The following is a 17,347-nucleotide window of genomic DNA, read 5'->3' as shown; positions in this document are numbered from 1 at the left end:
CGGGGTCTGTCTGGCGTCATTTCCTCTCCGAACTCACTTTGTAAACGATCAATGAGTCCACACAAAGGTTACTGCCGGAAATTCAAGAATTACACGGCTGACTTACCTGTGTAAACATTTCTCCGAGGGACGTTGAACGATAGTTTAGTGTGGCTGAAACGGGGCATAGGCTAAATAATTATTCGTTTAGGGGGTTAAACGACTTAGTGTAGACATGGCTAAGACACACAATGGACTCTTGATTAGGGACAGAAAGTAGTCAGACTACATGTCGAGGAACTGATCAAGAGGATTTCAACCGGTGTTTGCAACTGGAGCGCACTTGTCTGATGGCGTTCAGCCAGAAGCCGGGCTGTTTGGCCTCGTTTGGTCCAGGAGACGCGAGGACAACGGACGGGTTCGTCGTTTTGGGCCAGCAGCGACGTAGCGGCAGGCAGACCGAGGACGCCGCGCTGCTCCCCGCCTGTTTGAACAACAGGCACGGCGGCCGCGGCCCTCGCCGTTTGGAGCGACTTCTGAGCAGCGTTGGGACGTGCAACGCTGTTTGAAGTTTTGTACTTTTTTCGAAGATATTCAACTCTTTTCGAAGAAAATCTTTTGAAGACAAGAACGAAGTCACGGGCCGGCATCAAGTAAAGTAAAGGTATGTAGCGCGCCACACAGGTTAATATATGTCTTTATAACACAGTGTGCACACAAAGACAACAACAAAAAATCCAATGCATTGGTGGTTCATATTCATTATTATTATTATTTTTTTAAAGTACAGTGTCTTTGAGTCACTTGAGAAAAGCGCTATATAAATATAATTCACATCACTTGTCCATTTTTTTGCAAGTATATTTTATTAAATTTTACAATTAAAATTACTTTAAAGGCTTACTGAAATGAGATTTTCTTATTTAAACGGGGATAGCAGGTCCATTCTATGTGTCATACTTGATAATTTCGCAATATTGCCATATTTTTGCTGAAAGGATTTAGTAGAGAACATCGACGATAAAGTTCGCATTTTTTGGTCGCTAATAAAAAAGCTTTGCCTGTGTTGTAATCATTTCACCAATCTCGCGAACTCTGCAAATTTGGAGACGATCTAACAGCAAAACAGTCTCCCAACAGTAGATGGCATCAAGGCCTATTTTTCCAAGCGTGAGGGTTGGGAAACGAGGAAAGTGTGGATTCAGGCCGGGTGGCCTATTTCAAGTTCCAGATAACCCTACATTGTTCCATCCATCCATTTTCTACCGCTTATTCCCTTTTTCTGGGGGGTCGCGGGGGGCGCTGGCGCCTATCTCAGCTACAATCGGGCGGAAGGCGGGGTACACCCTGGACAAGTCGCCACCTCATCGCAGGGCCAACACAGATAGACAGACAACAATCACACTCACATTCACACACTAGGGCCAATTTAGTGTTGCCAATCAACTTATCCCCAGGTGCATGTCTTTGGAGGTGGGAGGAAGCCGGAGTAACCCTACATTGTTATATTTTATAAATAGGAAACCAAGTTGTGGTAGTAGTTTAGTCAGTAGTTTAATTGTGGATGTACACTGTATAGTGATGAATCCAATAAACATTTAATTTGATTTGACATTAAATTTGCAAAATGTGGTTGCGCATTTTGCAAATTGTGCCCATTGGTATTGTGCTTGCAACACCTGTACTGGAAGTAGCAGACGATGTGCGCGTGACGTCACGGGTTGTAGGGCTCCTCACATCCTCACATTGTTTATACTCATAGCCACCAGCAGCAAGAGTGATTCAGACCGAGAAAGTGACGATTTCCGCATTAATTTCAGCGAGGATGAAATATTCGTGGATGAGGATAGTGAGAGTGAAGCACTAGGAAAAAAAAAAAGGTGACGGCAGTGGGAGCGATTCAGATGTTATTAGACACATTTACTATGATAATTCTGGAAAATCCCTTATCTGCTTATTGTGTTACTAGTGTTTTAGTGAGATTATAAAGTCATACCTAAAAGTCAGAGGGGTGTGGTGACCGCCAGTGTTTCTGATGGAAGCCATGACAACTGCTGCAGGAGGACGCAAGCTTCGCTCAAGTCTCCGGTAAGAGCCGACTTATTACCACAATTTTCTCACCGAAACCTGCCGGTTGACATGTGGTAGAGAAACATGTTCGCTTGACCGCTCTGATCCATATTAGAGCTTCACAGTGTTTTGGTTGCTAAAGGCAGCTGCGAGCTACCGCTTTCCACCAACAGCATTCTTCTTTATAGTCTCCATTATTAATTGAACAAATTGCAAAAGATTCAGCAACACAGATGTTCAAAATACTGTGTAATTATGCGTTTAAAGCAGACGACTTTTAGCCGTGACTGGTGCTGGGATAAAATGTCCGCTACAACCAATAACGACATAAGCGTCAACATAAGCGTCATCATTCCGCGATGTTTTTAACAGGACACATCGCGGGAAATTTAAAATTGCAATTTAGTAAACTAAACCGGCCGTATTGGCATGTGTTGCAATGTTAAGATTTCATCATTGATATATAAACTATCAGACTGTGTGGTCGGTAGTAGTAGGTTTCAGTAGGCCTTTAACCCGTTCGTGGGTAGTTTCTCTGAGCTTTTGTGCATGATTGCAACACGTTCGTGGGTACATTTCAAATACAAGATGGTAATTCATGATTGATTGATTGAGACTTTTATTAGTAGATTGCACAGTACAGTAAATATTCCGTAAAATTGACCACTAAATGGTAACACCCGAATAACTTTTTCAACTTGTTTAAGTCGGAGTACACATTGATCAATTCATGGTACAAATAAATACTATCAGCATAATACAGTCATCACACAAGTTAATCATCAGAGTATATACATTGAATTATTTACATTATTTACAATCTGGGGGGTGGGATGTGGAGGGAGGTTAGGTTTGGTTGATACCAGCACTTCAGTCATCAACAATTAGATCATCAGAGAAATGGACATTGTAACAGCGTAGGTATGACTTGGTAGGATATGTACAGCAAGCAGTGAACATAGTGAGCTCAGAAAGCATAAGAACAAGAATAAACATTTGATTATTTACAATTGATTCACCGCCCGAATGCAGCTAAAATAGGCTCCAGCGACTCCAAAAGGGACAAGTGGTAGAAAATGGTTGGGTGGATATTTACAATCCGGGAAGGTGGGATATAGTGGGGTGATGGTGTAAGTCTCGGGTTGCAGTTGCGTGGAGGTGTTCTTTTAGTGCGGTTTTGAAGGAGGATAGAGATGCATTTTCTTTTACACCTGTTTAGAGTACATTCCATATTGATGTGGCATAGAAAGAGAATGAGTTAAGACCTTTGTTACAAACCCAGTTTCCATATGAGTTGGGAAATTGTGTTAGAAGTATGTATAAATGGAATACAATGATTTGCAAATTCTTTTCAACCCATATTCAATTGAATGCACTACAAAGACAAGATATTTGATGTTCAATCTCATAAACTTTATTTTTTTTTTTCTCAAATAATTAACTTAGAATTTCATGGCTGTAACACGTGCCAAAGTAGTTGGTAAAGGGCATGTTCACCACTGTGTTACTCTTACATCACCTTTTCTTTTAACAACACTCTATAAACGTTTGACAACTGAGGAAACTGATTATTGAAGCTTTGAAAGTGGAATTCTTTCCCATTCGTGTTTTATGTAGAGCTTCAGTCGTTCAACAGTCCGGGGTCTTCGCTGTCGTATTTTACGCTTCATAATGCGCCACACATTTTCGATGGGAGACGGGTCTGGAATGTGGCGGGCCAGGAAAGTACCTGCACTCTTTTTTTCACGAAGCCACGCTGTTGTAACACGTGCTGAATGTGGCTTGGCATTGTCTTGCTGAAATAAGCAGGGGCGTCCATGAAAAAGACGGCGCTTAGATGGCAGCATATGTTGTACCAAAATCTGTATGTACCTTTTCAGCATTAATGGTGCCTTCACAGATGTGTAAGTTACCCATGCTTTGGACACTAATGTACCCCCATACCATCACAGAAGCTGGCTTTTGAACTTTGCGTCTAACAGTCTGGATGGTTCGCTTCCCCTTTGGTCCGGATGACACGATGTCGAATATTTCCAAAAACAATTTGAAATGTGGACTCGTCAGATCACACAACACTTTTCCACTTTGCATCAGTCCATCTTAGATGATCTCGGGCCCAGAGAAGCCGGCGGCGTTTCTGGATGTTTTTGATAAATGGCTTTCGCTTTGCATAGTAGAGCTTTAACTTGCACTTACAGATGTAGCGACCAACTGTATTTAGTGACAGAGGTTTTCTGAAGTGTTCCTGAGCCCATCTGGTGATGTCCTTTGGAGATTGATGTCGGTTTTTGATACAGTGCCGTCTGAGGGATCGAAGGTCACAGTCATTAAATGTTGGTTTCCGGCCATACCGCTTACGTGGAGTGATTTCTCCAGATTTTCGGAGTCTTTTGAGGATATTATGGACCGTAGATGTTGAAATCCCAAAATTTTTTGCAATTGCACTTTGAGAAACATTATTAAACTGTTTGACTATTTGGTCAAGCAGTTCTAGACAAAGGGGTGTACCTTGCCCCATCCTTTCTTGTGAAAGACTGAGCATTTTTTGGGAAGCTGTTTTTATACCCAATCATGGCACCCACCTGTTCCCAATTAGCCTGCACACCTGTGGGATGTTCCAAATAAGTGTTTGAGTATTTGTCAACTTTATCAGTATTTATTGCCACCTTTTCCCACTTCTTTGTCACGTGTTGCTGACATTAAATTATCAAGTTAATGATTATTTGCAAAATATGTTTGAGTTTGAACATCAAATATCTTGTCTTTGTAGTGCATTCAATTGAATATGGGTTGAATATGATTTGCAAATCATTGTATTCCGTTTATATTTGCATCTTACACAATTTCACATGGAAACGGGGTTTGTAGATCGGAATCTGGGTTTGACGTGGTTTGTGGCGCTCCCCCGGGTGTTGTGGTAATGGCAGTCATTCACGTTATGGAAGTAGTTTGACACGTACTTCGGTATCAAGGAGATGTAGCGAATTTTATAGACTAGGCTCAGTGCAAGTTGTTTTACTCTGTCCTCCACCCTGAGCCAGCCCACTTTGGAGAAGTGGGTTGGAGTGAGGTGTGATCTGGGGTGGAGGTCAATCAATGAATCAATCAATCAATGTTTACTTATATATCCCTGAATCACTAGTGTCTCAAAGGGCTGCACAAACCACTACGACATCCTCGGTAGGCCCACATAAAGGCAAGGAAAACTCACACCCAGTGGGACGTCGGTGACAATGATGACTATGAGAACCTTGGAGAGGACGAAAGCAATGGATGTCTAGCGGGTCTAACATGATACTGAGAAAGTTCAATCCATAATGGATCCAACACAGCCGCGAGAGTCCAGTCCAAAGCGGATCCAACACAGCAGCGAGAGTCCCATTCACAGCGGAGCCAGCAGGAAACCACCCCAAGCGGAGGCGGATCAGCAGCGCAGAGATGTCCCCAGCCGATACACAGGCAAGCAGTACATGGCCACCAGATCGGACCGGACCCCCTCCACAAGGCAGAGTGGGACATATGAGAAAAACAAAAGAAACAGCAGATCAACTAGTCTAAAAAGGGAGTCTATTTAAAGGCTAGAGTATATAAATGAGTTTTAAGGTGAGACTTAAATGCTTCTACTGAGGTGGCATCTCGAACTGTTACTGGGAGGGCATTCCAGAGTACTGGAGCCCGAAATGAAAACGCTCTATAGCCCGCAGACTTTTTTTTGGGCTTTGGGAATCACTAATAAGCCGGATTCCTTTGAACGCAGATTTCTTGCCGGGACATATGGTACAATACAATCGGCAAGATAGGATGGAGATAGACCGTGTAGTATTTTATACGTAAGTAGTAAAACCTTAAAGTCACATCTTAAGTGCACAGGAAGCCAGTGCAGGTGAGCCAGTACAGGCGTAATGTGATGAAACTTTCTTGTTCTTGTCAAAAGTCTAGCAGCCGCATTTTGTACCAACTGTAATCTTTTAATGCTAGACATGGGGAGACCCGAAAATAATACGTTACAGTAATCGAGGCGAGACGTAACAAACGCATGGATAATGATCCCAGCGTCTTTAGTGGACAGAATGGAGCGAATTTTAGTGGTATTACGGAGATGAAAGAAGGCCGTTTTAGTAAAGCTTTTAATGTGTGGCTCAAAGGAGAGAGTTGGGTCGAAGATAATACCCAGATTCTTTACCGCATCGCCTTGTTTAATTGTTTGGTTGTCAAATGTTAAAGTTGTATTATTAAATAGAGGTCGGTGTCTAGCAGGGCCGATAATCAGCATTTCCTTTTTTTTGGCGTTGAGTCACAAAAAGTTAGCGGACATCCATTGTTTAATTTCATTAAGACACGCCTCCAGCTGACTACAATCCGGCGTGTTGGTCAGCTTTAGGGGCATGTAGAGTTGGGTGTCATCAGCATAACAGTGAAAGCTAACACCGTATTTGCGTATGATGTCACCTAACGGCAGCATGTATATGCTGAAGAGTGCAGGGCCAAGGACCGAACCCTGGGGAACTCCACACATTACCTTAACATAGTCTGTGGTCACATTGTTATGGGAGACGCACTGCATCCTATCAGTAAGATAAGAGTTAAACCAAGACAGGGCTAAGTGTGACATAACAATTCGTGTTTTGATATGCTCTAATAAAATATTATGATCGACTGTATCGAAAGCAGCGCTAAGATCGAGGAGCAGCAACATAGATGACGCATCAGAATCCATCGTTAGCAATAGATCATTAGTCATTTTTGCGAGGGCTGTCTCCGTGGAGTGATTTGCCCTAGATTTCACATAGATTGTTAGACGCTAAGTGTTCATTTAACTGCTCCGCAACAATTTTTTCGAGGATTTTTTTAAATAAAGGGAAGGTGAGACGGTAATTTACCATGAGGTCAGGATCGAGGTTAGGTCTTTTGAGGAGAGGATGAATAACCGCTTTTTTGAATGCTAGGGGAACAGTGCCAGAGGAAAGTGATACGTTTATAATATTTAGCACTGATGGACCTAATTATACAAAGAGCTCCTTGATAAGTTTCCCAGGAAGTGGGTCAAGTAAACATGTTGTTTGTTTTATTCCATTTACACGTTGTAACAATTCCTCTAATGTTATTTCCTCAAAACGAGAGAAACTATTTTGGAGGGCAGTATCCGCCGTATATACAATCGTATCTGTGTTAATAGAACCCCGTTGTAGCTGGGACACGTTGTCTTTAATCTCCTTTCTAATGACTTCAATTTTCTTATTAAAGAATTGCATAAAGTCATCAGCTGAGTGGGTGGAGCTACTAGAAAGGGTCCCTTGTTGGGTTAGCGATGCTACCGTACTAAACAAAAATTTACGATCGTTTTTATTACGGTGGATGAGATTATAGTAATATTTAGCTTTAGCTAAGGTAAGCATGCGTTTATAAGTTATTAAACTATCACTCCATGCTTGATGGTGCATCTCAAGTTTAGTCGTGCGCCATTTGCGTTCCAGCTTTCTACATAATAATTTCTGAGCTCTAGTTTCTTCTGTAAACCACGGGGTACGCTTTTTTTTTTAGCCTTTTTTAACTTTAGCGGTGCTATGTTATCAATGGTTTCGCGCAGGGCGTCGTTAAAGTTGTTAGTGAGGTTATCAATAGAGCCCACATACATTGGGAATGGTGCCATTACCGAGGGTAGTAGGTCAGCAAGAGTTGTCGTCGTGGCCGTATTAATGTTGCGGCTGGTATAGCAGTTATTATTATTATTAGTTTGACGAACATGCGTCTGAACCTCAAATTTTATAAGGTAATGATCGGACAATACTTTAGTATACGGGAGTATCGTAACTTTGGAAACGGTGATACCCCTGACAAGCACTAGGTCTATCGTATTACCGTTGCGATGCGTGGGTTCATATATTATTTGTGTAAGACCACAGCTATCAATTATAGTCTGGAGCGCTACGCACGGTGGGTCCGATGGGGTATTCATATGGATATTAAAGTCCCCCATTATAGTTATATTATCGGCGTGCGTCACAAGATCAGCAACGAACTCTGAGAATTTATTGATAAAGTCTGAATAGGGCCCTGGGGGGGCGGTAGATAACAGCCAGGTGTAGAGGCAGCGGTGTGACAGACCTTATAGTAAGCACCTCAAACGATTTATATTTATTATTTATGTTAGGACTAAGGTTAAAGTTTTCGTTGTATATTAGTGCGACCCCCCCACCCCTTTTAAGAGGACGGTCAATATGCGCATGTGTAAAGTTAGGAGGACATGCCTCATTTAGCGCAAAAAAGTCGTCTGGTTTAAGCCAGGTTTCGCTGAGACCGATGACGTTAAGATTGTTGTCTCTGATGATATCATTAACTAACAACGTTTTGGGAGACAATGATCTTATGTTTAAAAAACCTATATTATAGGTAGTGGGCTGTTTTAGGGAATTTTTGATCGAATTATCCGTAGTAGCAATATTAATAATGTTGTGTTTATTATGCCCTGTGCATTTAGTATAATTACGACCATATCTAGGAATTGATACGACGGGAATTTTCCGATTGTTTGTTTGTTGCTTTGATAAACTGAACGCATCATAGTTTGCCACCTCAGTAGAACGCATGTCCAACTCTGAAACAATCAAAGCAGAAAAAAACTTGTTTTAATTTAACTGACTCCTTACCCAGACCAGTAGTCTCGGATCTTCCATTTAAATCCGGCTTCAGGATGGAGGGAAGTGGTGTTCTGTGGGGATTAGCCTTTAGCTTTGTTTTTAGCCCCGCTCGGCATCCGCGTTTCCGATCACACCGCTGGCGTCTGCTCCGTAGACGGCCCCCGCTGGTACTATACTCCGCTGCTTCACAGGCCGCTGGATGTAGCCGCCGAAGTATTCCCGTGCTAGTTAGCAAGTCTAGAAAGCACGCGTCTATCAGTCCAAAACGGCCCGATCTGTCCACATCCAGAAGTGTCTGGCGGTCGTACGTGATCACGGAGTGACCACGATGTGAGCCAGCCATGAAGTTTAAAGAATTGTCTGGTATTTTTGCCAAATGTTCCATCTTAACCTGATTAGCTTGTGCTGGGATGTTTGCAGTCTAGATTTGAGGTTTTTGGAGGTGTTGGTGTACCAGTAGGTGCATGCGTAATCGAAAAAGGGTTCAATGAGAGTTCCCGCTAGAATCTTCATGGTGCTTTTATTGACCAGAGAGGAGATTCTGTAGAGAAATCTTGTTCGTTGGTTTACCTTTTTGATTACTTTGGTTGCCATTTTATCACAGGAAAGATTAGCCTTTAGAATACCTAAGTACAAACCCCGTTTCCATATGAGTTGGGTAATTGTGATGTAATTATAAACGGAATACAATGATTTGCAAATCCTTTTCAACCCATATTCACTTGAATGCACTACAAAAACAAGATATTTGATGTTCAAACTCATGAACTTAATTTTTTTTTTGCAAATAGTAATTAACTTAGAATTTCAAGGCTGCAACACGTGCCAAAGTAGTTGGGAAAGGGCATGTTCACCACTGTGTTACATCACTTTTTCTTTTAACAACACTCAATAAACGTTTGGGAACTAAGGAAACTAATTGTTGAAGCTTCAAAAGTGGAATTCTTTCCCATTCTTGTTTTATGTAGAGCTTCAGTCGTTCCACAGTCCGGGTGCTTCATAATGTGCCACATATTTTTGATGGGAGACAGGACTGGACTGCAGGCAGGCCAGGAAAGTACCCGCACTCTATTTTTTACGAAGCCACGCTGTTGTAACACGTGCTGAATGTGGCTTGGCATTGTCTTGCTGAAAGAAGCAGGGGCGTCCATAAAAAGACGGCGCTTAGATGGCAGCATATGTTGTTCCAAAAGCTGTATGTACCTTTCAGCATTAATGGTGCCTTCACAGATGTGTAAGTTAGCCATGCCTTGGGCAGTAATGCAACCCCATACCATCACAGATGCTGGCTTTTGAACTTTGCGTTGATAACAATCTGGATGGTTCGCTTCCCCTTTGGTCCGGATGACACGATGTCGAATATTTCCAAAAACAATTTGAAATCACATAACACTTTTCCACTTTGCATCAGTCCATCTTAGATGATCTCGGGCCCAGAGAAGCCGGCGACATTTCTGAATGTTGTTGATGAGAGGCTTTCGCCTTGCATAGTAGAGCTTTAATTTGCACTTACAGATGTAGCGATGAACTGTATTTAGTGACAGTGGTTTTCTGAAGTGTTCCTAAGCCCATGTGGTGATATCCTTTAGATATTGATGTTGGTTTTTGATACAGTGCTGTCTTAGGGATCGAAGGTCATGGTCATTCAATATTGGTTTCCAGCCATGCCGCTTACGTGGAGTGATTTGTCTGGATTCACTTAACCTTTTGATATTATGGACCGTAAATGTTGAAATCCCTAAATTTCTTCCAATTGCACTTTGAGAAACGTTGTTCTTAAACTGTTTGACCATTTGCTCACGCAGTTGTGGACAAGGGGGTGTACCTCGCCCCATCCTTTCTTGTGAAAGACTGAACATTTTTTGGTAAGCTGTTTTTATACCCAATCATGGCACCCATGATTAGCCTGCACACCTGTGTGATGTTCCAAATAAGTGTTTGATGAGCATTCCTCAACTTTCTCAGTATTTATAGCCACCTTTCCCAACTTCTTTGTCTCGTTCTAAAGTTAATGATTATTTGCAACAACAAAAAATGTTTAACAGTTTGAACATCAAATATGTTGTCTCTGAAGCATATTCAACTGAATATTGGTTGAAAATGATTTGCAAAACATTGTATTCCGTTTATATTTACATCTAACACAATTTCCCAACTCATATGGAAACGGGGTTTGTAGGTGACCTCATCTTTCCTTGTGATAACAATGTCATCCACTTTAATGGTGAAGTCACTGACTTTCTTAAGGTTGATTTGGGACCCAAATAGGATGGATTCCGTTTTACCTGTGTGTATGGATAGCTTATTATCAGCGAGCCAGGTGCAACTTCTACAGAGTTCGGCACTGAGGATTTTTTCCACCTGTGACTTGTCCTTGCCGGATACCAGCATGGCCAAGTCATCCGCAAACAGGAACAATTCACAGTCGCATGCTGATGACATGTCGTTTACGTATATTAGGAACTAGAGATGCGCGGTTTGCGGTCACAACCGCAGAGTCCGCAGATAAACCGCGGGTCGGGCGGGTGACATGACGAAAAAATAGATTTTAAATAGATTCGGGTGGGTGGCGGTTGAACCATTTCGGAAATATATATTGTAATAATCCCAGGAATGTAGGCTCATAAAACTCCTTCGTTTGTCTTGTCTTTATTGCACAAGATGTAATACAACCACACAACAGCTCCCATGTCTCTAACGCTTTTCCCGGGACAACGCGAACTCTCACTTTCTGTCGATAACGTCACTTCCCTATCTCTCCCGGAAGTCCCGCCCCCCATCCAAAGTCATTGGCTAACACCCCGTAGCCAGCCGCTACATTATACATAGTTAAATGTTATGTTGAACAGGTTCATTTAGCCTACTGACGTGTATTTATAAATGGTTGATTTATATAGGCTAGTAGGTAAAGTGTTGTACCTGACAACACTTGATGATACAATCCATTTATCACGTCACAGACGTCACGCTAACATCACGTGACACCTCTGATGAAGGCTGCAGAAGCAAGGTAGCCCAAACTTGTCAGGTACAACACTTTACCTTACTAGCCTATAGAAATCAACCATTTATAAATAGTTAAATGTTGTTACCCACATACGAAAAATGAGCAGCACTCTATGAAACAGTATGTGGGCATACTTTTATTTTGAAGCGTCTCGTTTAGTCTGTCGACGGATGTAAGGAAGCTACTTCCGGGTATGGCCAACGAGGTATTTGTCATTTGTTGGTATTTTACTTGGTAAAATGTTTGATCTACATGCTGTGCATGTTATTATTTTTACGTTTGTAACCTGCTTTATTTATTACAGTTTTCACGGTGAATTTGAAGGTAAAGGAAGCCTTCAAATAAATCAGTTCAAGAAAGCCATTGTGTCTGTGCTATTTGGAGGGAGTTACACTTTCTAACCTCACTAATGCCTTGCATCGTCTATATTAGATATATAACAACGGGCGGGTGGGTGTGGCTTTGATGAAATGTTGGTGCGGGTGGATGACGACTTTTGTGATGCGGTTTCGGGTGATATAATTGCCTATCCGCGCATCTCTATTAGGAACAGTAAAGGCCCTAGTATACTGCCTTGGAGGACTCCACAGCTTACTGAAAGGGGAGGGGACACGGTGCCGTTCACCTCTACCACCTGTTTCCTCCCCTCCAAGTAAGATTGCATCCAGCTCAATGAGGTTTTATCAAATCCAATTACTCTGAGCTTATCCAAGAGTATAGCGTGGTTTACGGTGTCAAAGGCCTTCTGAAGGTCCACCATGACCATGCCGCAGTGTTTGCCCGCGTCCACCTCATGTTTGATGTGGTGGGTTGGGTAGAGAAGGCATGTGTCAGTAGAGTGGTTTGTTCTGAAGTCGGATTGGAACTTGTACATTAGTTTTTTTAGTGGCAAAGTATCTATTGACGTGTTCATAAACAATTTTTTCCATTACTTTGGAAATGGAACTGAGAATAGAAACAGGTCAGTAGTTACCACGTTCCAATTTGCTTCCTTTTTTAAAAAGGGGAGTTATTCTTCCATCCATCCATCTTCTTCCGCTTATCCGAGGTCGGGTCGCGGGGGCAGCAGCCTAAGCAGGGAAGCCCAGACTTCCCTCTCCCCAGCCACTTCGTCTAGCTCTTCCCGGGGGATCCCGAGGCGTTCCCAGGCCAGCCGGGAGACATAGTCTTCCCAACGTGTCCTGGGTCTTCCCCGTGGCCTCCTACCGGTTGGACGTGCCCTAAACACCTCCCTCGGGAGGCGTTCGGGTGGCATCCTGACCAGATGCCTGAACCACGTCATCTGGCTCCTCTCGATGTGGAGGAGCAGCGGCTTTACTTTGAGTTCCTCCCGGATGGCAGAGCTTCTCACCCTATCTCTAAGGGAGAGACCCGCCACACGGCGGAGGAAACTCATTTCGGCTGCTTGTACCCGTGATCTTATCCTTTCGGTCATGACCCAAAGCTCATGACCATAGGTGAGGATGGGAACGTAGATCGACCGGTAAATTGAGAGCTTTGCCTTCCGGCTCAGCTCCTTCTTCACCACAACGGATCGGTACAACGTCCGCATTACTATTTTGAAATCTTTTGGTACTTGGCCTTGTTTAATTGAGAGGTTTATTATGTGTGTGATGATTGGGGCAATGGTGGTGGCAGAGTCCCTAAGGAATCAGGAGGGGCTATTGGGGACGGCGTGGCAAGGTTGGAATAGTGGCTGTGCCAGCAACCTGAGGGTTCCTGGTTCGATCCCCACCTTTTACCAACTTAGTCACATCCGTTGTGTCCTTGAGCAAGACACTTCACCCTTGCTCCTGATGAGTCCTGGTTAGGGCCTTGCATGGCAGCTCCCGCCATGAGTGTGTGAATGGGTGAATGTGGAAATAGTGTCAAAGCGCTTTGAGTACATTGAAGATAGAATAGCGTTATACAAGTATAACCCATTTACCATTTACATATCGTCAAGGCCAGTGGCCTTGTTTAGGTGGAGCACGCTCAATTTTTTGAGCACCTCGTCAGCTGAGACCATTTCTAATTTGAAATCGTTGTTGAATACTCCTAGCTTTCTGTAGTAGGCTTTAATGTGTTTTACACCAAAGCGACCGGAGTGGTGGGACACAGCTTGTTAACTAGAGTTGTGGCTATGCTGGTGAAAAAGGTCTTAAGTCTGCTTGCTACCTTCAGTTTGTCTGTAATGAGGGAGTCGCCCTCCTTCATGTAGATGTTGATGAGTCTGGTTTTAAGTTTCTGGCTTCAGCCAGGAAGCTGCTTGTTGAGGATTTTCCAGAGCTTATGTGGCTTATTTGTGTTTTCCTCTATTTTGTTGTATAATGTAATTTTTTTTTAAGGACCTAGTCTGGTTATTTGCCTTATTTCTTAATTTATTGCAGTTCTTTTGAGTGTTGAAAGGAGTGATTTGGGGTTATTATTGGGTTGTTTATCTACTTCGGTTTTGCACTCTTGGTATTCTGAGTATTTTTTTGGCAGCTAATAGGTCTGGATTCATCCATGGTTCAGAGCAATAATTGAAACACTTCAGAAGGAGAGAAGATCCAAATTAAACGAGGCAAGCAACATGCAGTAACATATCATGGAGATAATAATAATAATGATAATGGATTAGATTTATATCGCGCTTTTCTATTGTTAGATACTCAAAGCGCTCACAGAGAAGTGGGAACCCATCATTCATTCACACCTGGTGGTGGTAAGCTACATACGTAGCCACAGCTGCCCTGGGGTAGACTGACGGAAGCGTGGCTGCCAGTTTGCGCCTACGGCCCCTCCGACCACCACCAATCATTCATTCATCATTCATTCACCAGTGTGAGCGGCACCGGGGGCAAGGGTAAAGTGTCCTGCCCAAGGACACAACGGCAGCGATTTGGATGTTAATAGGTGGGAAGCGAACCTGCAACCCTCAGGTTTCCGGCACGGCCGCTCTACCCACTACGCCATGCCGCCCGTAAAGATGATGGAAAATGGAGAAGACAACATGTAAGTGCAATCTGCTTTCACTAAATATCTCAATGTCATTAAGGAAACTGCAAGTGCACACAAATTCCTCCTACCAATTCTACCTTCAGAGGAGCCAATCAAACACAACATATGATACGAAGCCAAATTAATCAATGTACATTAATTTATTGAGCATGTTAACACCTGGACAAAAACACCAACCCTGGAAAATATTGAGGATCTGGAAAACTAAATCAATCCAAATGACAGTATTTCTAATGTTATAAGTCACAAATCACATGAGTCACACTAGTAGATCTAGTACCTCCCCAGCTCGCAGACAGTCAGAGGCCGAATGGGCTGCCCTCACTGTCCGCTTTACATCTCTTAAAGAAATATATGCATTGGAAGAGGATGAGGAAAAGATAAAAAGGAAATTTGAAGAGGAGTCACAGATCAAAATGAAATTGGAAGAGGAGAGGGAAAGAATCAGAAAGAAAAATAAAATGATGGACCTGGATGCTAAATTGGCAGCTGCTGATGCAAAATTAGCAGTTTTAAAAGCTCCCAGCCTCCATGCTCCCTCATATACAGCATTTAATGGCATGAACTTCTACTTAAAGTGGAACACCACCAAAAAACCACCAGTCACTCTAAATCCCCAGGTTAAAGCACCAGTCAGTCTCAACCCCCAGGCAAAAGCTTCATCTCCACCACAGTCTATACGCCATCCATCCCAGCAACAACAAATAAAAGCATGGCAACTACAATATAGGACAACACCTCCCATTCAACCTTCCACATTTTGGCAAGAACAACAGTCCATTCTTTCATACCCTAAACATACATTATGTTCTATAGCCTACATTTGATTTCATTTTGAATAGAATAGAATAGAAAGTACTTTATTGATACTCCGGGGAAATTCAGCTCACAGTAGACAATAATAAATAATATATAACATATATTATATATATAATATATGAATAGTACAAATATATTCTACATATATTCTACATTTAAGTGCAGTCAAGGAACATATACATTGTACAGTCTGATGGCTGTCGGTATGAAGGACCTCCTGTGTCGTTCCGTGTTGCATTTAGGGAGTCTGAGCCTTCCACTGAACGTGCTCATTCTCTCCGCAAGGTCCGAGTGTAGTGGGTGGGAGATGTTGTCCATAATGGCTATGAGTTTTGCAAGACTTCTCCTCTCTGACACCACTGCCAGAGTCCAGCTCCACTCCCACCACGTTACTGGCCTTCTCTACCAACTTGTCCAGTCTGTTTGTGTCCCTCACTCTTAGCCCGCTGCCCCAGCAAGCCACGGCGTACAAGAAGGCGCCCGCCACCACCGACTCGTAGAACATCTTCAATATCTTTGTACAGACGTTGAAGGATCCTAGCTTCCTGAGGAAGTAGAGGCGGCTCTGTCCCTTCTTGTAGAGGACCTCAGTGTGTTTCGACCCATTCAGCTTGTTGTCCATGTGTACACCGAGGTATTTATAATCCTCTACCATGTCCACATCCATTTTGATAGCTTAAAATAAACAGATTGTCATATCCAAACATATTTCCACAGCACGTGTCACACTAGTCAACACAGTCGACCTCAGTATCAGCTAAAAGGTAAAGGCTGTACATAGTTGCTGTATTAACAGCTACTGTCATTGACAGCAATATTTATCTGCTTTCTCCTTTTTTCTCTAATTTTTTAATGAAGTTGTCTTATTAAATTGAATAAATTCTAATCAGTAATGTACTAATGTATTTTACGTTTGTGAAAATTAACGGCGACAGGTGCGCTGTAGAAGAATAGCACATACTTTATTGAACCAGTAAATAATCAATAGTTACAGTATGACGCACAGCAGCCTAAAAGTAGATCAATAAAATACCGTAATAACACAAAGTGAGAGCCCAATAATTTCAAGTGTGCTTCCCACTGGCCACAACATGAGGTACACCTGCACCATAACTGATCCATTTCATGGTAAAAATGTGCCTTGGTGAAAAAAGAATAATGTTTAATACTGTGTGTGTGTGTGTATATATATATATATATATATATATATATATATATATATATACTGTAGTGACACAAAGTATGCAAGTTATTTCCCCGAAGAAGAAATGTCTAAAAAAAAAGGGTCATCACATACTTGGGTCAATACAGTAAATATGTTTATTATTGTGCTTTTCGATCTAATTGTATTTTGCAGGTGTGCCTCGTGAGATTTTACACAATTTATATAAACAATTATTCTCATTTCCAAGTGAAACATGCTACACATGATAAATCACAACTACTTACAGTATATATTCATGTATTGCACCACAAGACTATATTGCATAGGATGTAAGCTGTTAAAGCAGCTCCTCATTGCCCAGCCATGACATCACCAGTGTGGAAGGAGGTCCTCTAGGAAGCACTCCCCCTGCTGGTGGGAGGTCCAATCACGCATACGAAGTTCAAAAACAAAACAAAAGACCACCGAACAAATCTTAGCAATCCTGGTTGTCGCTGCAAGTGGACGTGACGCCCGCCTTGGAAAGGAAGAGTTTTCCGCTGGGACAGACGCAAACTTCATAAAGACCCTGAGCGTTGCTTGAAACGCCTCCTTGGCTTTGTGGCAGGCTGGGCATGCGCACCGTCTCTGCGTCCAACACCAACTGGACAACAAGAAGAACATTAAGAACAGGAAGAATTGTTAGCC

General features: G+C 42.5%; 1 protein-coding gene and 1 long non-coding RNA gene across 5 annotated transcripts in view; one reads left to right on the top strand and one right to left on the bottom strand.

The window, feature by feature from the left end:
- The window catches only part of LOC133537614 (uncharacterized), a 29,440-nt gene continuing 12,093 nt past the window's right edge, over window positions 1–17,347 (top strand). The window contains exon 1 of one of the 2 annotated variants that reach the window (XR_009802737.1): window positions 1–643. This is a non-coding gene — a long non-coding RNA (uncharacterized LOC133537614). The remainder of the gene's footprint in view (window positions 644–17,347) is intronic. The other variant, XR_009802738.1, reaches the window with a different exon arrangement.
- Window positions 16,434–17,347, bottom strand: part of sgcg (sarcoglycan, gamma) — a 31,831-nt gene continuing 30,917 nt past the window's right edge. For all 3 annotated transcript variants that reach the window (XM_061878789.1, XM_061878788.1, XM_061878790.1), the window contains exon 8: window positions 16,434–17,303. In XM_061878789.1, coding sequence (XP_061734773.1) covers window positions 17,136–17,303 — 168 coding nt within the window. In that variant the 3' untranslated portion in view covers window positions 16,434–17,135. The remainder of the gene's footprint in view (window positions 17,304–17,347) is intronic.

The sequence above is a fragment of the Nerophis ophidion genome, linkage group LG18, assembly GCF_033978795.1.
Source record: "Nerophis ophidion isolate RoL-2023_Sa linkage group LG18, RoL_Noph_v1.0, whole genome shotgun sequence".
NCBI lineage: Eukaryota > Metazoa > Chordata > Actinopteri > Syngnathiformes > Syngnathidae > Nerophis > Nerophis ophidion.
The sequence above is the reverse complement of the archived record's forward strand: the minus strand, read 5'-3'. Positions and strand labels throughout refer to the sequence as shown.